A 24,103-nucleotide genomic window follows, 5' to 3' on the forward strand; every position below is an offset into this window, starting at 1 on the left:
GAATGGGAAAATGAAGGCATGCATGAAGTGGAGTGATGAAAAGCAGATTTTTAATTCCTTAAAGTGATCTGGAAGTCAGAGGTGGGGAAAATGGGGGGCGCTCAAGGACAGTGCCCTTCTCCAAAGCCTGGGATTTGAGTACAGGGTCATCTTATGGGTGCTAGAAAGCCATTGAGTGTTTTGAGCAGAGCATAAAAATGTGGCGATCAGAGTGGTGGGTGGCTGGACAGAAGACCATGTGTCCTGGGCAGTTGCCCCCTTTCCAAGAGGGGTTTAGAGTGGGGTTTCTCTACCCCAGTGCTATTGACATTTGGGGTTGGTTCATTCTCTGTGTGGGGCTGTTCTTAGCACTGTACGGTGTGCAGCAGAATTCCTGGCCCCCACCCATTCAATGCCAGAAGCACCTCCAGTCGAAACAACCACAGATGTCCCCAGACATTGCCCTGTGTCCCCTGGAGGCAGAATCCCTCTACAGTGAGAAGTACTGATAGTGGAGGGTGTGGGGTCAAATAGCCAAATCCAGCTCTTTCTGGTTAGGTTTCCACTTGACCCATCTGGCCTCAATTTTCTCAGCTGCAAACTGGGCACCTGACTATCACGTGTAACAGTGGCTAGACTGAAGCAAACAATAAATGTGAGCCAGCAGCCTCATTACCACAGAGTCAACCCATTCATTCTATAGATAATGGTATTGAGATCAGGGGGTGTTGAGTGCAGAAATTCAGGATGTTCCCCCAGCTTCAGTCACCTGCAGGCCACCTGTTTGCCAAACTTGTGTCCCAATCAGTAGGTTCTCCCACAAACCCCTGTGTGTGTGCCAGTGGGGAACTTATGTTTTTCCTATGATCCATTAAAAGAAACATACAGCTATTTTTAAAATGTTGGACCTTGTTCTACCTAAAATCATTTTGTGTGTCACCTGCAGATAGCTGAACATCACATTGGGAAAGGCTGAGCTGTCCTCTCCAGCCCTGAGGTTCCAAGTAGGTCCTTAGAAGAGGCTCTTGCAAAGGTTTATTGCCTTGGTGGCCTTTGGGGACCCTTGAGGGGCCAATTCTGGCTGACTGGGGTCTCCAGATTAGTGTTTTGGGAAGGAGTGAGAAGTCAGCTTTGGGGGCCTCAAAGACTTTGATTATATTGTCTTTTTCATTTGTCAAATTCTTATCCAACCTTCAAAACCCCAGCTGCAATGCTGCAATGCCTCCTCTTCCAGGAAGCCTTCCCTGATCTCCCAGTTTCCTCTCTGCCTCCATTCTTCCCACAGCCTGGGGTTTCTCTCTGCATAGTCTTGACTGGATGAGACTGGGAAGGGGTGTCTATGTCCACATCTGCCACTTCAGCCTTGTGGTGAGGTGGAGCACAAAAACAGCTGGGTGTTAGGGAGCTTTTGTTTTCTCTTTCTTTCTTTCTTTCTTTCTTTCTTTCTTTCTTTCTTTCTTTCTTTCTTTCTTTCTTTCTTTCTTTCCTTCCTTCCTTCCTTCTTTCCTTTCTCTCTCTCTCTCTCTCTCTCTCTCTCTCTGAAAGGAATGTGGATGGAGCCACTGTCAGCTCCACCCATCCAGGTGATTTCCTCACTCACCCCCAGGTAGAGGGTTTCCTGCCCTGGTGTGTCTTTCCTAGGTCTTACCTTAGGAACCTGGGCTTCTGAGGTTGAGGCAAGGCTGGGTGATGACAAGGAAGCCTGACCTTTACTCCCAGGAACCTGAGGAATTTCCTCTTGCCCTGCCCTCCTCTGTTGGAGGCCCAGCCCAGCGCTGGGTGTGAAGTCAGAGCCAGGCCCCAGACAGCTGTGCATGTTCTGAAAGTCCATGCTGATGGCCTCCCTGGGCCTCAGTTTCTCCTATGTGAAATGGGATAAACCCTCCGGACATGGGGTGACTGGAGAACAACCTATGCTCCAGAGGTCTCTGGCTCTCAACTAACTTCTGATCTGTTAGGTCTCCCAACTGAACCTCAAAATGTGCTCGTTTCACGGGTAGAATATCTGCCGAATCGCAGCTCCGTTCCGAAAGCGGCCTCTATTCCTGCCGGGTCTTTCTTGCAGCCTTGCCTGGCCAGTCTCCAGCCTCGGCCGCTGGCTAGTGCTCGGCTAGATGGAAAACCCGTTTCGGAGTTCACACCCAGGGCCTGGATTTTGTGATGTTGGGGGCGAAGACGGCCTCTACCGCGTCCCGAAGGCGTGTCGGGGCGAGGGCGGGGCCGATAGGGGACGCGGAGGAGGAAGGCCAGCAGGTGCAGCCCGGAGCGGAGGAGCGGGAGGGAGGAGGACGAGAGCCGGGCGCTCACTCAGCCGCGACCCTCCCAGCCTCCTCCCTCACCCCAGGGTGGGGACCGATTGACTGTTTCCAGGTCCCCCTGAGTAGGGGCGCTGGGGAGCACCCGGGTGGACCATGGCGGTGAGATTCCAGGCGAGTAAACCCGCCGAAGGCGGAAGGGGGAGGGAATCGAGCTGGGGTGGGGCTGGGACCTGGACCCAGGACCCCTGATCGCTCTTTGCCCATATAACAGATGGGGAAACTGAGGCCCAGAGGAACCCGGTGGCTATCCTGAAGCTGTACTGCGACACGCGTCCGCGCCTCTTGGCCCCAAAAGCTGCCTCCTTTACCCGGTTGACCTGGGTTCAAATCCCGACTTTTCTGTGTAACTTCGGGCCAGTAAGCCAATTCCTCTCCGTACCTCATCAATAAAATGGGTGATCTTCATTTTAAAGAAGGGTGGAGGGAAGATTCTAAGAGGAAAATGTGTTTTAAGCGCCTGGCATGTAGTAGGTGCTCAGTAAAATGTTTACAGCTGGTTTCCAGGGCTATTCGGCCCAGTTAAACTTGAGCATTAATGGTGAAACTGTTGGCAGTGACTTCATGTGTGGGCTGGGTGGCTTTGGTAAACGCTGCGAGGCTGCTGGAAAGGAAACCACAATTTATTGGGTGTCCACTGTATATAGAGCCCTTAACTTGCGTGACCCGGCAGAGATAGGGTTCGAGAGCCCCTTTTACACTCGAATAAATTGGCCGGGTTGGGGTGACGGGATCCCAGTGTCTTTATTTGGGGGGACTTCATCCTCTGAGGTGGAGTTTGAACTGACTCACACGCACTGTAACTGGGTTTCTGGGTTTCAGATCGGGCCTGGAGGGGTAAACTGAGGCCGTAGGGTATACGTGACTCACACCAGGCTACACTGCCCAAGACTTTAGGGCCGGGCTGTTCAGGTTCCCGCCACCTTCTTCCAGGCTTCAGGAACAGCTGCCAGAATCCCTTCCCCAACTCGAGTATTTGTGCTACCAGCCTCCACCCCGCCATTGTTTCCGGAGATAGGGGCGGGAATGTGGAGACAGGACCACAACCTGGGAGCCACGTGCCTGGGGCTGTTTGACTGGGTACAACCTGTCCCTCTGGACTCCTCTCCAGTGTTTGCATACAGCGTGTGGCAGGGGGCGGGGCCAATGACCCGGCCCCGCCCCCTGGGAGCTCACCTTGGCGGGGGCGGGGCTGAGGGGGCTAAGAACTCTGGACACACCTGGTTGGGTTCCTGGCAGAACATGCGTTTTATTCCACCATTCACCCATTCCTCAAACTCTCCAGTGCCTGGACTTATGGGGACAAGGCTGGGGTCCCAGGGTCCCCATTTCTGCCCACCAAGAGTCCCCAGACTGGAGGGGTGTAGGGGAGACAGGTCGATTGGGACATCCCAAGTTCCAATAATCAGGGATGTATGTATGGGGGCATTGAGGACTCATTTTCTGGAGGAAGAGACAGTGGCACTTGGGCTGTGAAGGATGAATAGGAGTTTGCCAGGTAGCACAGCATGTGCAAAGGCCTGGAAAGTAGGGCCCAGGTGCTGTGGATGGCCATGACCAGAGTACCCAGAGAGACAGCCCAGGAGGAAAGATCAGACACTCTCAAACTGATGATTGAACAGGATAATTTAAGGTGTTTTGGGATGCTGTGATTAAAACATAATAAATAAAACAGGGAGGAGTGAAAGGGTATCAGGGAAGATCTGCTGACCAGGAAGGCCCCCTGAGGAGGTGGCATTTGATCTGAGACTCAAGTGGCAGGGACCAATCCTGGGAGTGTGTCCCAGGCATAAGGGATAGACAGGGCAAAGGTTTTGGAGGTGAACTGAGCTGAGGTGGGCTGGGGGGCTGGGTTTGACTCCAGGGCTGTGGGGGAGCCCTGAAGGCCTCCAGTATCCTTGAAAGTGAACCTACACAACCTGGGACAGGCCTGGGTCACGTGCACCTATTTCTCTGGGGGCTCTTGTTCCCTGGGGGCTGTTTCTTATAGTAAGGCCAAGAAATCAAAATTCTGGGGGGACATTTAACAACGCGAAGTATAAAATCAAAACATGGAAAAAGATCGGGGACTCGAAGCAACAGAGACTCTCTCAGAAGTTTGTCACCATGAGTTCCACAGCCACAGGACATGAATTCTGTCAACAACCATGTGAGCTTAGACGGGACCTGAGCCTCAGATGAGACCTCAGCCCCAAAAGATCCTTGGTTTTAGCCCGTGAGACCCTGAGCAGAGAATCCAGCTAAGCCATGCCTAGACCTCTGACACAAGGAAACTGGGAGATAATAAATGGGTGTTGTTTAAAAAAAAAAAAGTAAAAAGATTCTGTTTTGAAAAACAAGTTCAGAATTAAAAAAAAGAAGGATGCTGTGTCCCAGGAGTTAAGAGCTAGGGTGTGGGACAGGCTGCCCAGGTTACTGCTGTTCTCTGTGACCTCAGGCACGTTGCTGAACTCTGGGCCTCCCTTTCCTTCCTTGTCAGGTAGGAAGAATAGCGATACCACTTTCTAAGGTCACTCAGGATGAAATGAATGGTACACTGACGGCACTCGCTGGCACCCAGCACTGAATAGTATTGCTCATTAAAACGATGCAGAGAAAGGCCATTATTATGACTTCTCACAACACCTGCCACTTCATGAGGCCCGAGGCTCACTCTGACTCCATGCCCTATTCCCACACCTCAGCCCTGCGTGATGGAGGCAGGGGTGGGGGTACCCATTTTGCAGATAAGGAAGCTGAGGCTGGGAGAGCCAGCAGTACAGCTAGCAAAGGGCAAAATGGGGTTTGAGCCTTGTTGTGAGCACTGACCTGCTCCCTGCTAACTGCAGGGCCAGAGTGAGGCACTGCCCTGGCCCTGCCCTAGTCTTTGTTTCTCTCTCCTCCCCCCCCTCCCCCACCTGGGAGCCTGGAAGACTGATCTCCTGGGAACCTATAAGAAAAGGCACTGGAATGTGCCCGTGAAGGGGTCTTAGGCCAAGAAGATCATCCCTACTGCTCTTTGCCAATCTGGGGAAACAGGCTGGGGAGAGGAGCCATTTTTACAAGGCCCCAGGGAGCAGGCCAGCCTAGCAGAACGTAAGGGATGTGTGGAGGCTTGCTTCCGGGTGGACTCCATGACCCTCCTTCTCCCAGGGTGTCCTGGTCTGGGGCCTCGCACTCCTAGATCCGTGTTCTCATCTATAGCATATGCATGAAAATAACAGAATCCATACCCCGCATCCCCACCCTCCCTTAGCTCTGTTGTCTTGGCATGTGATTTTTTTTTTTTATTTAAGATTTTATTGGGGAAGGGGAACAGGGCTTTATTGGGGAACAGTGTGCACTTCCAGGACTTTTTTCCAAGTCAAGTTGTTGTCCTTTCAATCTTAATTGTGGAGGGTGCCATTCAGCTTCAAGTTGTTGTCCTTTCAGTCTGTGTTGTGGAGGGCACAGCTCAGCTCCAGGTCCAGTTGCCATTGCTAGTTGCAGGGGGCACAGCCCACCATCCCTTATGGGAGTCAAACCCGCAACCTTGTGGTTGAGTGGATGCGCTCCAACCAACTGAGCCATCCGGGAGGCAGCTCAGCTCAAGGTGCCGTGTTCAATCTTAGTTGCAGGGGGCGGAGCCCACCATCCCTTTCAGGACTCGAGGAATTGAACTGGCAACCTTGTGGTTGAGAGCCCACTGGCCCATGTGGAGATCGAACCGGCAGCCTTCGGAGTTAGGAGCACGGAGCTCTAACCGCCTGAGACACAGGGCCCACCCCTTGGCATGTGATTTTAACCTCTCTGTGACTCGGTTTCCCCATCTGTAATATAGGATAATAGAATGCTCCCTTCAATGAGTGGATTAAATGAGATGGTAAAGTGCCAGGCACAAAGGAAGCACTTCATTCATTCATTCCTTCATTCAGTAAATAGCTATTGAATTTCTGCTGTGATCCAGGCATTCAGGACTTCACTGTGAACAAGACAAAAATCTCTGCTCTCTGGAGCTGATATTCTCTAGACGGGGAGATGGGACAGTGAACAGATAAAAATAAATCTAGGGCCTGTCAAGGAGTTACAAGTTCTATGAAATAGGATAGTGTATCAGGGAAAGGCATAGAACGTCATCTTTTGTGGGGCAGTAGGAGTTACAGTTCTAAACAGAGTAGTTGGGAGGCCTCACCAAGGAGGTGACATTTAAGCTGAGATCTCAAGGAGATGAGGGAAGGAGTGAGGTGGACATTTGTAAGAAGACAGCTCTAGGTGGTGGGAACAGCATGTGCAATGGCTCTGGGACAGGACCGTGCCTGGAGTTGTTGGAAGAACCACAAAGAGGCCCCTGTGGCTGGAGCAGAGTGAGCTCCCTCTGCCTGGCATGCCTGGTTAGACACCCTTCACCCCCACCAGGGACTGAGCCAGACCTTCCAGAGGGAAAGGAACCAAGACCTCACCTTTACTCTACTCCCAATATAATTTGATTCACTTAACCGGGGGTTTCTCAGCTTTGGCGCTATCAACATTTGAGGCTGGACCATTCTCCATGGGGGGGCCATCCTGGGCTCTACAGGGGTGTTGAGCAGCATCCTTGGTCGTCATATATTCTATGCCAGGAGTATCCCCAGTTGTGACAACCACTAATGTCTCCAGACATTGCTGAATATTCTTTGAAGAGAAGAATCATTTCCAGTTGAAAACCAGACTTAAATCCATTTTGCAGATGAAAACACTGAGGTCTCAAGAGTGGCAGCAACTTGCCCACAGACTTAAACCATGAGAGTATCAGAATGGGGTTCCCCACCAGGGATGGGGATGCCCAAATTCTCCGATGGATGTGCCGTGATCTCACACCCACCTTTCCTGTTCCCCTCCTGCTAGGTGTTGGACATGGAGGAGCTGACCATCTGGGAACAGCACACAGCCACCCTCTGCAAGGTGAGGCCCCCCACCTTCTGAGTGGGTGCCGAAAGGAATGGCAGTTTGGTCCCATGGGAGAACCTGCATCCCGGAGGGAAGCAAAAGTTCATCCTGTCTCTGATCCCCCTTCAGGACCCCCGTCGGGGCTTCGGCATTGCAATCTCTGGCGGCCGAGACCGGCCCAGCGGTTCTGTGGTTGTGTCTGATGTGGTGCCTGGAGGGCCGGCTGAGGGCAGGTTGCAGTGAGTATCAAGGCAGCCATGGTTCGGAAACAGGGAGGGCACGTCAAGAGGAGGGATCTGTGTGGGCCAAAGCTAGGAGGCTGAAAAGTGCCTGGCGCCTCCCACTCTGTCAACACAAGCCTTGGAGCTGGCAGCAGGAGAGTCAGCGATTTGGCCCTCACTCTCCCTGAGGCACTTCCTGGTCCTGGCTGCAGTTCCGGGATCCTAGTGACCCCAGGGCACTCCTGGACTGAAAAGTCCTGGAAACCTCTTTTTGGCCAGAGGGAAGGAGGACCAGTGTTCTGAGTCCATGAGGGGTGGTGGGGAGGCTCCTGGGAGATATGTGGAAAAGTGGTTCCAGGATTCAAGTGGCTGATGGGGAATATGGCTTAGCCCAGGATAGAGGACCAGTTTCAGAGAGAGAAAGAGTATGAAACATGGATGGGGAGAGAGAGGGGGAGAAAAGCGTGAAGGGGTGGAGCTGAGAGAAAAAAGTAGGAGGTATAGACACGCCAGTTGTAATCACAGCTTCCCTTCTATGTTGCATTATGTTATTATAGTGGGTCCTACGAGCAGCCTCATTTTGCAGATGAGGAAACTGAGGCCCAGAAGGATAAATGTCTTCATGAGCCTGGGGTCACCAGTGAATTAGACCAGGGGGTGCCTGTCCCGAAGGTGGGTGCTGGGGAGGTGCCAGCGGTCCTCACGGCAGGCCTGAAGAGAGGGGCTCCCGGTCAAGGCCTCCCTGAGACCTGGCCTCCTGCCTCAGGACAGGGGACCAGATCGTCATGGTGAATGGGGTGTCCATGGAGAACGTCAATTCCACCTTCGCCATTCAGATCCTGAAGACCTGCGCCAAGATGGCCAACATTGTGAGTGGGGGCTGGGTGGGAGGGCAACTTCTGCCCCCGGCTGAGACCCACTGGTCCTGCGGCCCACAAGTGGTATGAGTGCAAGCAAGAGGGTTCTTGTTCCCATGTCACAGCTTGGACAGTTAGGCCACCGGAGGGACTGGGGTCCCCCAGGGCCACCCAGTGGATGGGAGAGAACCTTGAGCTGGTCGCCCCTCCATCCCCCAACAGACAGTGAAACGTCCCCGAAAAATCCAGCTGCCTGCCACCAAGGCCAGCCCCCATGGCCCAGGACACCAAGACTCAGATGAGGAGGATGGGCCCTGGAGGCTCGAGGAGGCTGACCACGGCCGGGGCTATGAGGGTGACACATCCAGTGGCTCCGGCCACTCCTTGAGCGAGCGCTCTCACCGGCCTAGGGCAGGCCGCCGGAGCTGGGCCAGCAGCCATGGGCGCAGGAGCCCGGGTGGCAGCTCCCAGGCCAACGGGCTGGCCCTGGTGTCCGGCTTCAAGCGGCTGCCACAGCAGGACGTGCACATGAGGCCAACTAAGTCGGTGCTGGTACGGAGGAGGGAGAGTGAAGGTGAGGCCGCCAGCGGGCGTGTGGTGGCCGCGGGACTTGGGGTCCCCACAAAGGGGCAGTGGTGGATGCCCTGACATGTGGTCCCATATGGTGTGTGGTCGGCAGGATAATGGCCCCAAAGACGTCCCCATCCTAGTCCCAGGACCTGTGGACATGTCAGATCATGTGGCAAAGGGGACTTTGCAGGTGGATTAAGTTAAAGAAATGAGATGGGGACGACCCTGGATTCCCCCGGGGGCCCAGTGTCATCACCGAGTCCTCATAAGAAGGAAGGAGGAGGCTCAGAGTCAGAGACGTGGAAGAGGCTGCGCTGCTGGCTCTGACGATGGAGGAGGGGCCACAAACCAGGGACGCGGTGCCTCTAGAAGCTGGAACAGGCCGGAAACGGTTCTCCCTGGAGCCTCCATGCACTGACATCAGAATCCCTTGGTGACAGTGTGTGTCCTATCAGGCTGTCAGTGTGACTGGGAGGGAGCCAAGCCTGACCCCTCCCTCTCTCTGTGGGGCAGTGACTCTGATAGCAGCAGGGGCAAGGGCAGGTGAGAAGGCTAAACTCCAAGAGGATCTGGCAGCCCAGACCCCAGGCCCTGCCTCAGTTTCACTCATCTTCCCGCAGAGTTCGGGGTCAAACTGGGCAGTCAGATCTTCATCAAGCACATCACAGATTCAGGCCTCGCTGCCCGGAACCGGGGGCTACAGGAAGGAGACCTCATCCTACAGGTGAGCTGAGACTTCCTGTCAGGGGCAGGACAGGAAGACTGAGGCCAAAGGAGGTCAGTGTGATCAAGTTATAGGTCAAAGTCAGCAGAGCTGGTGCTGAACCATTTGTCTTCTGCATGGTTGCCAATTCCCAAAAGTTTGGAAATAGCTTTCCCCTTTTTCCCTCCATCTGCTGCTAATTTACTGCCAAATGTCGGTTTCTAGTATCCCCTTTGGGTTGTCTGTTTCTAATGTCAGAATCACGCGGCCAGCTGGCTACAGCTCTGATTCCCAGACCTGCCCTAGGTGGTTGTGGTTGGTGCTAATGGGAGTCCAGGTTTAGAGGAGCAGGTCTGCCTTAAGAGCTGGTTTCTTTCTAGACTCCGCTGCGGAAAATCTGTTTCTAGTTATTCCTAGTGTTTGATTTCCAAACCATCTCCAGTTGACTGCTTCTAGAGTCTCCTCAGAGTTATCTGTTTCTAGTGACCCAGAGGAATTGTCTGTTTCTAGTGGCTTCGGGCCGACACTAGAAACATGGTTTGGTGAGGGACTAGAACTCACAATCCCCAGGTTTACTGAAAACAGACACTCCCGAGCGCGAATGTTAGAAAGGAAAAGGGATTCCTGGTGTGAGTGGAGATGACGTAAATTATTCCCAGGAATTGTTTCTAATCCACCTCTAGAGTCTGTTTCTAGTATCTTTAAGTATCTCTCCCTCTCTTCCAATCTCCCTCTCTTCCAATTAGACTCATTTCTTTTCTTTTCTTTTTTTTTTTTTTTTACAGGACTTTATTGGGGAACAGTGTGTACTTCCAGGCCTTTTTTTCCAAATCAAGTTGTTGTCCTTTCAATCTTAGTTGTGGAGGGTGCCATTCAGCTTCAAGTTGTTGTCCTTTCAGTCTGTGTTGTGGAGGGCACAGCTCAGCTCCAGGTCCAGTTGCCGTTGCTAGTTGCAGGGGGCACAGCCCACCATCCCTTATGGGAGTCAAACCCGCAACCTTGTGGTTGAGAGGACGCGCTCCAACCAACTGAGCCATCCGGGAGGCAGCTCAGCTCAAGGTGCCGTGTTCAATCTGAGTTGCAGGGGGCGGAGCCCACCATCCCTTGTGGGACTAGAGTTGAGCCGGCAACCTTGTGGTTGAGAGCCCAGTGGCCCATGTGGGAGTTGAACCGGCAGCCTTCGGAGTTAGGAGCACAGAGCTCCAACTGCCTGAGCCACCGGGCCGGCCTAATTAGACTCATTTCTAATACCATGTTTCCCCGAAAATAAGACCGGGTCTTATATGAATTTTTGCTCCAAAAGACGCATTAGGGCTTATGTTCAGGGGATGTCATCCTGAAAAATCATGCTAGGGCTTGTCTTCCGGTTAGGTCTTATTTTCGGGGAAACATGGTATTTGTTCCTAGTGTCTCATGAGAAATTTCTAGGAGATGTGCGAGTCAGCCTGTTTCTAATTTTCCCTTAGTGTTCCCTCCTTAGAAAATTGCCTATTTCTAGAATTCTTGTGGAAGTCAATTCTTAGTGTAGTTTCCTCTCCTAGCAGGAATCCAGTTCTATCATTTTCTCTTGGGAATGTCTGTTTTCAGTAACCCCTGGGGATTGTGTTTCTAGCCCCCAACCAAACTGTCCAGTATCCCCTATCTCTCATTAACGCACGTCCTCTCTTTCTTCTTGGTCTCTTAGATCAACGGGGTATCTAGCAAGGATCTGTCGCTGAGCGACACGCGGCAGCTGATCGAGAAGTCGGAAGGGAAGCTGACTCTGCTCGTGCTCAGGGACCGCAGGCAGTTCCTGGTGAACATCCCGCCGGCCGTCAGCGACAGCGACAGCTCCCTCCTGGAGGGTGAGGAGCGGCTGGCAGGCCCTGGGGGGTGGTGAGTGGAGAGCAGGGAGGCGGTGAGTACGAGGCAGGGCCAAGCAGGAATTGGTGAGCCGGTCCCTAAGAGGCTCAGAGAGGGACAGAAATGTGCTTGAGGCCACATAGCAAGTCAGGGCTAGAGTTACTTGTCTGAGCCTGAAGCTGTTCTAGGCCTCTTTGCTTAAAGGGGCCTTGATGTTCTCTGTGAAATGGGTCCAATCTGGAAGGTGTAACCATGGCTGATGGGATGCCCTCTCCCCTGCAGACATCTCAGACCTCGGCTCAGAGCTGTCTCAGGCACCACCATCCCATGTCCCACCACCACCCCGGCACAGGCAGCAGAGTCCTGATGACAGCCGCACCAACTCTCCTGCGTATGTAACCCTGTTGGCCAGAATGGTTGAGCAGAAGGGGAAAATGGGCATACCTTTTCTACTTGGGGGTAGGCTTGAGGGTGCAGTCCTGGCAGCCTGCCTGGAAGAGGCCAACCCTATCCACATAGTCTTTCTTGACCCCGGTATGTGGCTTTCAGTTCTGGGGTACTGGGAGAACCAGATATAGATCAACTTAAAGCAGAAGGGATGGAATTTTATAATGCATCCTATTAATAGAAGACTTCAAAATGCATAAACCCTTTGACTCAGCAAGGCCCTTTTAGGGACTTCTCTTGGGGGCAAAATAGCCATGGATGTATGTGGGGACTGGAAGATGTTGGTTCATTATAATGATGTTTATAAAAGGGAAAAATGGGCAACTACCTTGTATTGGTCTCTTGTGGCTGCTGTAACAAAGTGCCACAAACTGGGTGGCTTAGGACAACAGAAATTCATTCTCTCAGTTTTGGAGGCCGGAAATTCCAAATCAGGATGTGTGGCAGGACTGTGCTCCCTCTGAAAGCTCCAGAGAAGAATCTGTTCCATGCCTCTCTCCTAGCTTTCGGTGGCCTCCGGCATTCCTTGGCTCCTAGCCGGCTGTCTCTTCCCTATGTGTCTTCACACTGTGTGCGTCTGTGTGTCCCAAACTTCCTGTTTTATAAGGACACCAGTCATGTTGGGTTAGGGGCCCCAGTGTGACCTCTTCTTGACTAATTACATTTACAACAACCCTATTTCCAAACGCCAGCACATTCTGAAATACTGGAGGTTAGGACTTCAACAGATAAATTTTTGAGGGGACACAATTCAGTGCCTAAAAAACATAAACGTTTAATACTTGGGGTTTATTTAGATGATGGGCACCTCACTTCAGCTTTCAGCACCCTGTGAAGTGTGTGTGTGGGGGTTGTATCTATTACCTATATCTGCGTAACAAATCACACCCAAATCTGGAAGCTCAAAACAACAGTAAATACTTATTATCCCCCAACATTTCTGAGAGTCAGGAATCAGGGGGCGGCTTAGCTGAGTGGTTCTGATTCGCAATCTCATGAAGTCACAGTCAAGGTCACAGCCAGGACATTGTCTAGGGCTGTAGGCTTTGGGGGGTGGGTAATCCCGTTCCAAGCTCACCCCCCTGGCTTTGGCAGGAGGACTCAGCTCGTCAGCAGGTGGGCCTGTCCTTACGGCTCCCCAGAGTGAATGATCTAAGAGCACATGCAGGTGAGGGGTGATCTGAGATGGAAGCCACAGTCTTTTTCACCATCTAATCTCAGACGTGTCAAACTTTCAGGCCCACTGGATTCCTTTGGTCACACAGGCCAACCCTGGTTCATCGTGGAAGGGGTACTACAGAGGGCCATAACTACCAGGAGGTGGGGGTCACTGAGGGCCATCTCAGAGGCCAGAGGAGGGCCCACCCAGGGCCCCAACTCTTAGTCCACTGTTGCCTCATTAGGGTGCTAATTAACAAAGACAAAAGGAGACGATGCATGCGTGTGCTTAGCCCATCGCGAATGTTCACTAAGTGAGTTTCTCTTCTACTAATAACTATGATCGTTACACTATATCCTTGCTTGGGAATACTAGACAGCCACGAAAAAGGATGTCTTGGAGCGTATATTTGAAAGACCAGGGAAAAATGCATTTGGCATCATGTGGGGTGAATGAACCAGATGGTAGAATGACACAGGGTGGCATTTCTCAAAGGGTTTTGAGGGACTTTTGCACGATCTTACTGGGCATTGCATTTGCATAAAGAAGGGTCTCTGGACAGAGGGATCCAAGTAGCTTGCCGGGTTTCTCTGATGCGTATTCCTTACTCTGCTTATCTGTTCCAAGAGGCATGGGGTGGGGAATATGGTATTTTCCCATGTCTTTCCCCACCTCCCGCACACTCAGCACTGGGGTTTCACAGGATGAATGTCGGAAACGCTAACATATGGCCCATCTAGATTTAAGTACATATTTCCCTACACGTTTATTTGAAAGCACAGGCTGCTTTGCAGGGGGCTTTCTTTTCTTCATGTTGTTTACCTCTTAGCTTTGGCTGCTATAACAGTACCACAGACTGGGGAGCTGACACACAATTATTTCTCACAGTCTGCAGGCTGGGAGTCCACATCAGGGTGCCAGCATGGTCAGGTTCTGGTGAGGTTCTGTTTGGGAAACTGAGGCCCAGAGGAGGTGGCGGGGGGGTCTCCCAGGGACTCCCAGTTTCCTCTCTGCCCATTCTGGCCCGACCGTCCTCTGCGTCCCCTGCCAGGTTCTTCCTGGCCTGCAGATGCAGATGGCTCTCTTCTAGCTGTGCCCTCACCTGGTGGAGAGAGTGATCTCTGGTGTGTCCTTATGAGGACACTAAGCCCATCAGGGGACCCCACCCTCGTGACCTCATCTAAATCGAGTCACCTCCCAAAGGCCCCACCTCCTAACACTATTCCATTGTGGGTTAGGGCTTCTGCATATGAGTTTGCAGGGGACGTAAACATTCAGTCCATAGCAATCTCTAAAACTTTTCACTAATATTCAAACAATAAAATGACTATTTGTCCCAGGCTCATTTACTTCATCTTGACCTAGCCTTCACTGAAGCCTTGACTAGACTCAGCCACGCCCAGGGCGAAGAGGGGGAAACTGAGGCTTGGAGGGGGAGAGCAATGAGCTTGTGATCACACGGCTACAGAAGGACAGAACCAAGATTTGAATCTGAGTCCAGATAAATGAAAATTCTAAAAATCATACCTCAACATCCACCCCCCATCTCACCCCAAACCTGTCCCCTGGCAGGGAGAGCCCTCAGCTTCGGCGGGAAAGTTCAGTGGATTCCAGAACTGTCTCGGAACCAGGTGAGCAGAGGGTGGGTGGGTGGCGAGTCTGAGCACCCCTCCTCCGATTGTTCTGATTCCAGCTAGTGAGATTTTGCCAGGCAGAGTAGGAGAGGTTGAACTGGTCCTAAAAAGTCAGGGATGGTTCCCTGGGAGGGAATGAGGGCTGGGTGACGGCATTTCATGGGACAGGGACACTCTATAGCAAAGGTTTGCAGGCTGGACCAGCCAGTGTGCTTGGGAAATGGACTAGTTGTTCCCTTTCAGACACCCCCAGGCAAAGCAGCTATGACATCTACAGGGTACCCAGCAGTCAGAGCATGGAGGACCGTGGGTATGTGCCCCAGAAAAAATCCTACCAACTCGAGACTCCCACATCCCTTCCCAGTCACCATATTCCCTCCTTCCCGCACCAGTTTGTTGATGGGACAGCCACAGGTCCCATGGGGGTGTTTGGAAACCTGAGGCCCAGAGAGGGTGGGGCTCTCCCAAAGATACCCATTCCCCTCTCCACCCACTCCGACCTGAACTGCCTCCACCTCCCCTGCAGATACAGCCCTGACTCACGGGTTGTCCGCTTCTGTAAGAGCACCACCAGCATTGGGCTGCGGCTAGCCGGAGGCAATGACGTGGGCATCTTTGTGTCAGGGGTACAGGCGGGCAGCCCAGCTGAGGAACAGGGCATCCAGGAGGGAGATCAGATTCTGCAGGTGACACGGAGGTGTCTGTTGGTGGGCATGTTGGCGTGCTGGGTGACACTCAGTCTGTTACAGCTTGTGTAGTTCTCCCCTGGGTCCGCTGGGAGTGGGTGTGACCCACTGTCTGTGTCCATATATTGTTGTCCCTGTCATGACCCTGAGAGCAGGTGTCTGTGACCCACTGTCTGTATCTGTATATTGTTGACCTTGTCATGACCTTGAGAGCAAGTGTTGTCTGTGACCCACTGTCCATGTCTATATGTCATTGTCCTTGTCACAACCCTGTGACTACGTCTTGACTCTGGAGTGTGACAAAATTCGCACCAGTGTCATGATCTTGTCACTGCTGTGACCCCCATTTGCATGCCTTGATGCTGACAACCCACTGTGCCTTGGTTATTCGTGTACTGATCACAGTTCCCATGGCCCAGGTTCTGGATCAGGACCTTAATGTGTTTGTGATGCCCGGGCTGGTCCTCCAGTCAGAAAGCTGTCCCCAATTGCTGGGATCCTTGGCAGCAGCTCTGGCAGCAGTTGGGGGTGGGACGTCCAGAGGGAGAGCTGGGGTCTCATGCCCGGAACTTTGTCCATCTCACACACCCTTCCTTGCAGGTGAACAACATGCCCTTCCGGAACCTGACTCGCGAGGAGGCTGTGCAGGTCCTCCTGGGGCTGCCACTGGGCAAGGACGTGGAGCTGGTGACGCAGCGAAAGCAGGACAGTGAGTGTGGGGGGAGTGGGCTGTGTGTGGCCCGGTGCTGAGGCTCACTCCCAGCAGCCTCATGGAGCCTCCACCTGTCCACAGTCTTCCGGAAAATGGTGCAGTCCCGCGTGGGTGACTCCTTCTACATCCGCACACACTTTGAGCTGGAGCCCAGCCCACCCTACGGCCTGGGCTTCACCCGCGGCGACGTCTTCCATGTTCTGGACACGCTGTACCCAGGCCCAGGGCAGAGCCAAGCCCGTGAAGGCCACTGGCTGGCGGTGCGCATGGGTCGTGACCTCCGGAAGCAGGAGCGCGGCATCATTCCCAACCAGAGGAGGTGGGACCTCTCCCCACCCTCAGCCTCGCCGCCCCCCTCAGTATCAGTTTCCCCGCAATGTTACTTCCTAACAGTGTTGATGGTTCAACCCGAGAAGACATGTGAAAAGCTCGGGGCATTATAGTCAGCACTGGTATGGGTTTCCCGGGGCACCTTAAGTCACCACAAACTTAGTGGCTTCACACCACACACATTTATTTTCTCATATTCTGGAGGTCAGAAGTCCAAAATGAACCTTCTGGGGCTAAACCCAGATGTGGACAGAGCCAGTCCTTCCAGAGGCCCCGGGAGAACTGTTTCCGGCTTCTAGAGGTACCGCGTCCCTGGCTCGTGGCCCCTCCTCCATCGCCACAGCCAGCAGTGCAGCCTCTTCCATGTCTCTGACTCTGAGCCTCCTGCCTCCCTCTTATGAGGACCCTGTGATGACACTGGGCCCCCCGGGGAATCCAGGGTCATCCCCATCTCAGGGGCCTCGACTTAATCCCACCTGCAAAGCCCCTTTACCATGTGAAGTGACATGTCCACAGGTCCCGGGATGAGGACGGGATGCCTTTGGGGCTGTTATTGTGCTGATCCCAGCACTCAGTAATCTCCCTTCTCCCCAGGGCGGAGCAGCTGGCCAGTCTGGAGGCTGCCCAGCGGGCCGTGGGGGCTGGGCCTGGCGCCTCAGCGGGCTCCAGCCGGCGGGCTGAGTTCTGGCGGCTGCGGGGTCTTCGTCAGGGAGCCAAGAAGACCACTCATCGGAGCCGTGAGGACCTGTCGGATCTGACCAGGCAGGGTCACTACCCGCCGTATGAACGCGTGGTGCTGCGAGAAGGTGGGACCCAGGCTGGAGGGGCCGCGGAGCCTCAAATAAGAGTATTAGGAAATTGTAGTGCAGCCATCAGAAGCCACAATGCTCACCTCTCTCCTTCCACCAAAAATACGCACTTTTGGTTATTTTAGGGCACTGGAAAGGGCTTCATTCCTTAAAAACTAATTGCTATTTCCAATAGAAATAGATGAGCCACATATATACAATTTGTAAGAAGAAATGGTTGAAAATAATTTTAATAATTTAGTTTTAACATGCTATATCCAAAATATTATTTCAAGAAATAATCTATAAAAAAATTTTCATATAAAAATTATTAATGAGCTATTTCAAATCTTTTCTTTTGTACTAAGTCTTAGAGATCTGGTGTGCGTTTTGGCTCAGCACATCTCGGTTTAGACGAGCCACACGTGGCCAGCGGCTACCGCACTAGACAGCACAGCAATAGGGGTTACTCAGTTAGTGGGTGCTGCTGCTTTGAGGCTGTCTGCTTGAGGTAAACTGATGCTCTTAAAAATACATGCCTGCTGTGAACAGGTGTTCAGACCTAAACGTGTCCCTGTATGTTCACAGCAGCATATTTGTAACAGCCAAAAGGTGGGAACAACCCAAGTGTCCATCAGCTGGTGAATAGATAAACACAATGTGGTCCATCCATACAATGGGCTGTCACTCAGCCATAAAAGGAGGGAGGCGCTGACAGTCGCTACACGTGGATGGACCTTGAACACACGGTGCTCAGTGAGAGAAGCCGGACACACAAGGCCACACAGTGTGTGATTCCATTTACATAAAATGTCCAGAACAGGCACGTCCACAGAGACAGGCAGTGGGTTGGTTGTTGTTGGGGGCTGGGTGGGGAGTAACTACTCATGGGCATGGGGTTTATTTTTGGAGAGATGAGAATGTTCTGGAACTAGATGGCGGTGGAGGTTGTACAACATTGTGAATGTACCAAGTGCCACTGAATTATACACTTTACAATGTACAGGTTAAAGTAAATGTCATGTTACCTGTATTTTACCACAATTTGAATTTCACGTTATCTCTATTTTACCGCAATTAAAAAATACATACACACACACAAAACCAGCACATAGAGCCTTTCCCTACTTGAGAAGGGTGGTGGGGAAACAGCCTCATCCAGATTTCAGGAAGGGAAGAGATTAAGCTTCTGCCCACAGCCTCAGGTGTGAAGGGATTAAAACCAGGGGCAGAGGCCTTTAGAAAAAAATACTGCAGGAGGATGGGAAGAGCTAGTCACCCAGGATGCGGCAGGATTGAGCTGCTCTTCAGCTGCTGCACCAATGTCCAGAAGAAAAACTTAAAATCAAAGTCCATGTACTTAATTTCTACCCCCAGCCAATGAAAGTTTAGAAATCTGAATGAATTGAGCTTTTAAGAGAGATAGGTCTAGGAGAGGAGAAAAAGAGAATGTACAAGAGAGGGCTGGCTACTTTCTTCACAGCAAGATGATTTTTGCACCTGTTTCCTCATTGATGAAAATATGTCAAGTTAGTCTAGAGGTCGGCAAACTCTTCCTGCAAAGAGCCGGACAGTAACTGTTTTAGGCTTTGTGAGCCTGATGGTTTCTTTCAAAATTATTCTTCAGGAAGGCAGTCAGAGACAGAACATAAACAAATGGACATGACTGTGTGCCAATAAAACTTTATTTACACAAACAAGCACTAGGCCAGATGTGGCCCTCAAGTTGTAGTTTGCTGACCACTGAGTTGGCTAGGTTCAACTGCTGTAGTGACAGCTGCATTACAAAAGTTTCTTTTTCAAGTAACAGAACCAGTGTAAATAATTTAATGTGGTCTGGCTGCTTCACAGTTTCAGGGACCCAGGCTACTTGTCTTGTTTTTCTGCCTTACTGTGTGGTCCAAGATGGCATGTCCATACCCACATTCAAGCCAGCAGGAAGGGGAAAGAGGGCGGGGAGGGCCCACCCCTTTCCTTGAAGTATGCAACCCAAAATTGGACACAATTCTGCTTGTACCCCATTGGCCAGAACTTAGTTACATGGCCATCCCTAGCTGCAAGAGAGGCTGGGAGATGTAGTCTTCAGCTGGGCAGCCATGGGCCTGGCTCGATATACTACTACTGTAGAGGAAGTGGAGGGTAGTTGTGCAAGAACCTGCCTCAAATGGGATCCTGATTTCTATCATTTCTCTGCTCCTCAGCCAATTTCAAGCGCCCAGTGGTGATCCTGGGACCAGTGGCAGACATTGCTATGCAGAAGCTGAGTGCTGAGATGCCTGACCAGTTTGAAATTGCAGGTGAGAAACCAGGTCCCTTGGCAACCTTGTTGGTGAATTATGTCACAACCCTTTCCCAGCCCTTGAGGCTGAGGCAGCTTGAGAGGGGCTGCTAATGACACTGTTTGGGGGTAAGAGGTAGAACATGAACCACCAGCACCCCTTCCAATGCCTGGGCCAGACATCCTCAAGCAATCATGGCACTCTGGCTGGATAGAGCCTCAGAGTCCTTAAGACAGTTCACCAGGCAGCCACTGCCAATTGAGCCAATGTACCAGCTGTTCCTTGGTTCGAAATTTGTCTATTGAGCTATGGACACAGCATGGAACAAAATACACAAGGCCCAGCAAGGAGACCAAAAATTAACAACTACAGAAATAAACTAAAGTAGGGGTCAGCAAATTACAGCTCCCAGGCCAAATCTGGTCCACCAGCTATTTTTACACAGCTTGCTAACTAAGAATGCTATTTACATATTTTAAATGGTTGAAAGAAGTTAAAAATAATTTCCTTGTGACACATGAAAAGAACTGAAAGCTGCAATTTGAACATGAAGTTTCACAGCAGCCTTATTCACAACAGCCAAGAGGTGGAAACAACCCAAGTGTCCATGGACGGATGATGGTTAAACACAGTGTGGTCCATCCAGACAACGGAATATCATTCAGCCTTAAAAAGGAAGTTCTGAGGCCAGCCCGGTGGCTCCGTTGGGTGGAGCACCATGCTCCTAACGCTGAGGTCACTGGTTCGATTCTCACATGGGCCAGTGAGCTGCGCCCTCTACAGCTAAGATTGTGAACAACAGCTCTCCCTGGAGCTGGGCTGCTGTGAGCAGCCAGAGGCTGGCGTGAGCAGCCGGAGGTTGGGGAAAGCTGCCATGGGCTCCCATGTGCTGCTATGAATGGCCGGTGGCCAGCGTGAGTGGCCGGCAGCAGGCCAGCAGCTGGCTAGAGCTGCCGTGAGCTGCTGTGAGTGGCTGACCGGGGGGAGCGCAAGGCTCATAACACCAGCATGGGCCAGGGAGCTGTGTCCTACACAACTAGACTGAGAAACAACGGCTTGAACCCGAGTGGGGAGGTGGGAGGCAGAAGAAAGAGGGGAATGAAAAAAAAGGAAGTTCTGACACCTGCTATTACACAACATGGATGAACTCGGAGGACATGATGCTCAGTGATATAAGCCAGACACTGTGTGATCCCACTCACAGGAGGTCCCCAGAGGAGTCAGATTCATAGAGACGGAGAGTAGATGGTGGTGCCAGGGGATGGGGGAGGGGAGGACAGTGAGTGTTTAATGGGGACAGAGTGTCAGTTTGGGAAGATGGGAAGTTCTGGAGATGATGGTGGGGATGGCAGCACAATGTGAGTGTAATTAATGCCACTGAGCTGTATACTTAAAAGGAGCTTCTTTTGGGTCACAGCTCAAGCAAAGGCCTGGAGTTGGGACCAAGCCTGGGAGAATGAGTGTCTGGAGCACAGGCTCTGCATCAGGCTCCTGACTTTGCGACTCATTGGCTCTGTGACCGTGAGCTGGTGACCTTATGTTCCTGAGGCTGTTTCCCCATCTGCCAGATGGGCCAGTAACAGCCACCCCTTCTCAGGAGGAGTTGAGGACTGAGGTCAGAAGGGAAACAGATCAGCTGCTGCTGCTGTTAGGATTCCTCTAAAGGGCAGTGGGGAGCCGTGGTGGGTTCTTGAGCAGGGCAGAGGCCAGTAGACATGAATTTGAGGGGTTAGGGGACCACCCTCCTGAAGCTGCTGATTGCCTCTTCCCTCCACAGAGAGCGTGTTGAGGAATGACAGCCCCTCCAAGATCATCAAACTGGACACCGTGCGGGTGATCGCGGAGAAAGTAAGCACGGCTGTGTGTGAGTCCCATTTCATGTGTGGGGAAACTGAGGCCCAGGCATCCAACCTTTTCTCACCCCACAGCCCACAAGTATGTTGTCCCATGGATTCCCCCTTTTGGAGGCTTTGTGATGTGGGGGGCTTGAGGGGATAGAAGCTGCCCAGTCACACAGCAGCAAGTCCTGGAAAAAGGCAGAGAAACTCAAACTGGAGCTCTGGTGCTCAATTTGCTGTGGCCTGGGTTATCACCAACCCCCACCCACAACATGCTGGCCTGTGTATGCACTATGCTGGGGTCCATTCTGATCTCAGACTCTTCATCTCCGATTCTTCACCTGTCTTTTTGGCCTGTCTCTGGGTGTGTTTCTTTTTCCACTCTTTCCCTCCCCCACCATGGCCCCCGCCTAGGACAAGCACGCGCTCCTAGATGTGACACCCTCGGCAGTTGAGCGCCTCAACTACGTGCAGTACTACCCCATTGTAATCTTCTGCACTCCCGAGAGCCGCAAGAGCCTCAAGGCCCTGCGCCAATGGCTGGCTCCTGCCTCCCACCGCAGCACCCGCCGCCTCTATGCTCAAGCCCAGAAGCTGTGGAAGCACAGCGACCACCTTTTCACAGGTAGGGAGGGAGCAGGGGACCCAGGGTAGGCAGTGAGTCTCTTGGCCGCACTGATGCCCCCTCCCCACAGCCACCATCCATCTGCATGGCATGAATGACAGCTGGTACCAGGAGCTCAAGGCCATCATCCGTGAGCAGCAGACACGGCCCATCTGGACAGCTGAGGACCAGGTACCAGGCCAGGGTTTCGGGCCTCTGTCTTGATTTAGGGCAAGGTCAGGGGTTGGGTGTGGCCAAGGCCAAGATTTGACCTCAGATTAGGGTCTGGACCTGGTAACACTGGGGGTGAGATGGGATTAGAGGACTCAGTTTGGGGGCTGGGGCTGGTGTCAAGGGTTGGGGCTCAGCCTTGAGTCAAGCGAAAAGTCAGTGGTCAGAACTCACCCTGGGGTCAAGGGTTAAGCCTCAACTTGAAGATCAAGGGTCTTACCTGGAGTGTGAAGGTGGTGTCCTGGGTTGGGGTTTGGTCGGCGGTCCAGGAAGGCCTGGGCTAGGCGTCTCAGCTCAGTCAGGCCATGCCCACCCCACAGCTGGATGGTTCCTTGGAGGACAACCTGGACCTCCGTCACCACGGCCTGGCTGACAGCTCCGCTGAACTGAGCTGTGATAGCCGCGTCAACAGCGACTATGAGACGGACGGTGAGGGCTACACGGACGGTGAGGGTGGGGCCCACACAGAAGTGGACGAGGGGCCCCTGATGCCAGCCCTGGCCAGGTCCTCCGAGCCTGTGATGGCAGACGAGACCCAAAGCCAGAGGGATCATCATGGAAGATCCTCAGGTCACCAAGGGGCCCAGGTGAGCAGGGCGTGGGGGTGGCCCCAGCAAGGGTCTGGGGACAGGGCAGAGACACATGGGGACCCTATTTTCTGCCAGGAAGTAATCAGATCAGTATCTGGACCCAGACTTAGGCTATCTATAGACTTAGACACTGAGGCACTTATAGCAAATATTTTCATTTCTGTGCACGAAGCTTCCTCATCTGGGCCACGGGGACAGATGCGAAAAGTCTTGACATCACAGGTGGTTCTTTGAAGTCAACACACTTAGCCCAGTTCTGGCCACAGTAGCTGGATATTGAACAGTAACAAATACTTAGTTCTTGTGGGGCTGCCTCAGCCCCTATAGTGCCTGACTAGGTTAAATGTAAAAACGTACCAATCTGTGACGCCTCTGGTTAGAGTGGTCCTCCCAGGGGTTGTACAGTGCCTGACCTGCTCAACTGTCCATGGAGGCCGACTTATAGGGCAGGCACTGTGTAAGCGTTTTACATATGCAAACTCATTTATGAATTGCTGACAATATCGCTCTGAGAAATTTTACTGATGGAAAACCCAATTCCCCCTTTGTTGACAGGCTAAATCTCAGCCAAGGCCTTCCCCTGTCCCAGCCTGTTTTCTCATTTAAAATTGGAGATGAGATGCAGACTTGGGGGGTGCTGGCAAGGAGAAAGCCTGTGGGCAGCATTGCCTGGGTAAAGCTGGGAAAGGGAGGGATTTATCATACTTTTGGGGGAAGTGTTAACCTCCTTTCTCCCTTCAAGGAGGAGAGCCGCCACCCACAGGGTCAGTGGCGACAAGACAGCATGCGGTAAGAGTCCCTGTACTCCAGACTGGGCCCCTCAACCTTTTCCCTGGGACTCAGGGTTTGAGTAGAGGTGAAGAAGAAACCTAGAACCAAGCTATGCCTTCATGGTGCTCCTAGCCTGGTGGGCAGCACAGACAGACAGAGCCATTCTAAGCCCCATGTAGCCAGGGCCATGGATGTAGGAATCCTCTTCCTGGGAGCAGAGACTTCCTGAAGGAGGGGGCACTGGAGCCAGGGCTTTGAAGGCTGTGTAGGAGCTCATTAATAAGGCTCAACCCCCAAATGCCCAGCCTTGCTCATCTCTGCCCACACCCACTGTGCCTAGCAGTCAGCTTCAGGTGATGGTAGTTAAGTCCACGCCCTTCCCACCCACAGCCTCTATTCTATTTTCTGATGTCCAGGACATATGAGCGAGAAGCTCTGAGGAAAAAGTTTACACGAGCCAGAGACGTGGAGTCCTCTGATGAAGATGGCTATGACTGGGGCCCAGCAACTGACCTGTGATCCCCTCCCACGTGGCCAGCTGGGCCGTCCTCCCTTTTCTTCCTTGGAGCTGGGACTCAGTTTCCCATATAGAACCTCAAACCCTGCCTCCTTCCACCTGGTCTTTAATAAATATTTTCACAGTACTGGCTTCTAGTGGCTTCC

The 24,103-nt window shown here is 52.5% G+C and overlaps 1 protein-coding gene across 4 annotated transcripts in view; it reads left to right on the plus strand.

Annotated features, from left to right (window-relative positions):
* Positions 1 to 24,084, plus strand: part of TJP3 (tight junction protein 3) — a 30,114-nt gene extending 6,030 nt beyond the window's left edge. The window contains exons 1-21 of one of the 4 annotated variants that reach the window (XM_019744216.2): positions 2,196 to 2,408; positions 7,137 to 7,193; positions 7,308 to 7,417; positions 8,166 to 8,268; positions 8,479 to 8,830; positions 9,447 to 9,550; positions 11,214 to 11,373; positions 11,654 to 11,762; positions 14,550 to 14,608; positions 14,855 to 14,921; positions 15,138 to 15,297; positions 15,898 to 16,006; positions 16,091 to 16,328; positions 16,934 to 17,145; positions 19,329 to 19,424; positions 21,184 to 21,254; positions 21,659 to 21,869; positions 21,940 to 22,040; positions 22,400 to 22,666; positions 23,412 to 23,458; positions 23,857 to 24,084. In XM_019744216.2, the coding sequence (XP_019599775.2) occupies positions 2,391 to 2,408; positions 7,137 to 7,193; positions 7,308 to 7,417; positions 8,166 to 8,268; positions 8,479 to 8,830; positions 9,447 to 9,550; positions 11,214 to 11,373; positions 11,654 to 11,762; positions 14,550 to 14,608; positions 14,855 to 14,921; positions 15,138 to 15,297; positions 15,898 to 16,006; positions 16,091 to 16,328; positions 16,934 to 17,145; positions 19,329 to 19,424; positions 21,184 to 21,254; positions 21,659 to 21,869; positions 21,940 to 22,040; positions 22,400 to 22,666; positions 23,412 to 23,458; positions 23,857 to 23,959 (2,754 nt within the window). In that variant the 5' untranslated portion in view covers positions 2,196 to 2,390 and the 3' untranslated portion in view covers positions 23,960 to 24,084. Of the gene's footprint in view, positions 1 to 2,195; positions 2,409 to 2,508; positions 2,655 to 7,136; positions 7,194 to 7,307; positions 7,418 to 8,165; positions 8,269 to 8,478; positions 8,831 to 9,446; positions 9,551 to 11,213; positions 11,374 to 11,653; positions 11,763 to 14,549; positions 14,609 to 14,854; positions 14,922 to 15,137; positions 15,298 to 15,897; positions 16,007 to 16,090; positions 16,329 to 16,933; positions 17,146 to 19,328; positions 19,425 to 21,183; positions 21,255 to 21,658; positions 21,870 to 21,939; positions 22,041 to 22,399; positions 23,045 to 23,411; positions 23,459 to 23,856 lie in introns of those variants that run through there. The other 3 variants (XM_074337583.1, XM_074337584.1, XM_019744215.2) reach the window with 3 other exon arrangements.
* The last annotated feature ends 19 nt before the right edge of the window (positions 24,085 to 24,103 follow it).

This window comes from Rhinolophus sinicus, linkage group LG07, assembly GCF_036562045.2.
Source record: "Rhinolophus sinicus isolate RSC01 linkage group LG07, ASM3656204v1, whole genome shotgun sequence".
In the NCBI taxonomy this organism is placed as follows: Eukaryota; Metazoa; Chordata; class Mammalia; order Chiroptera; family Rhinolophidae; genus Rhinolophus; species Rhinolophus sinicus.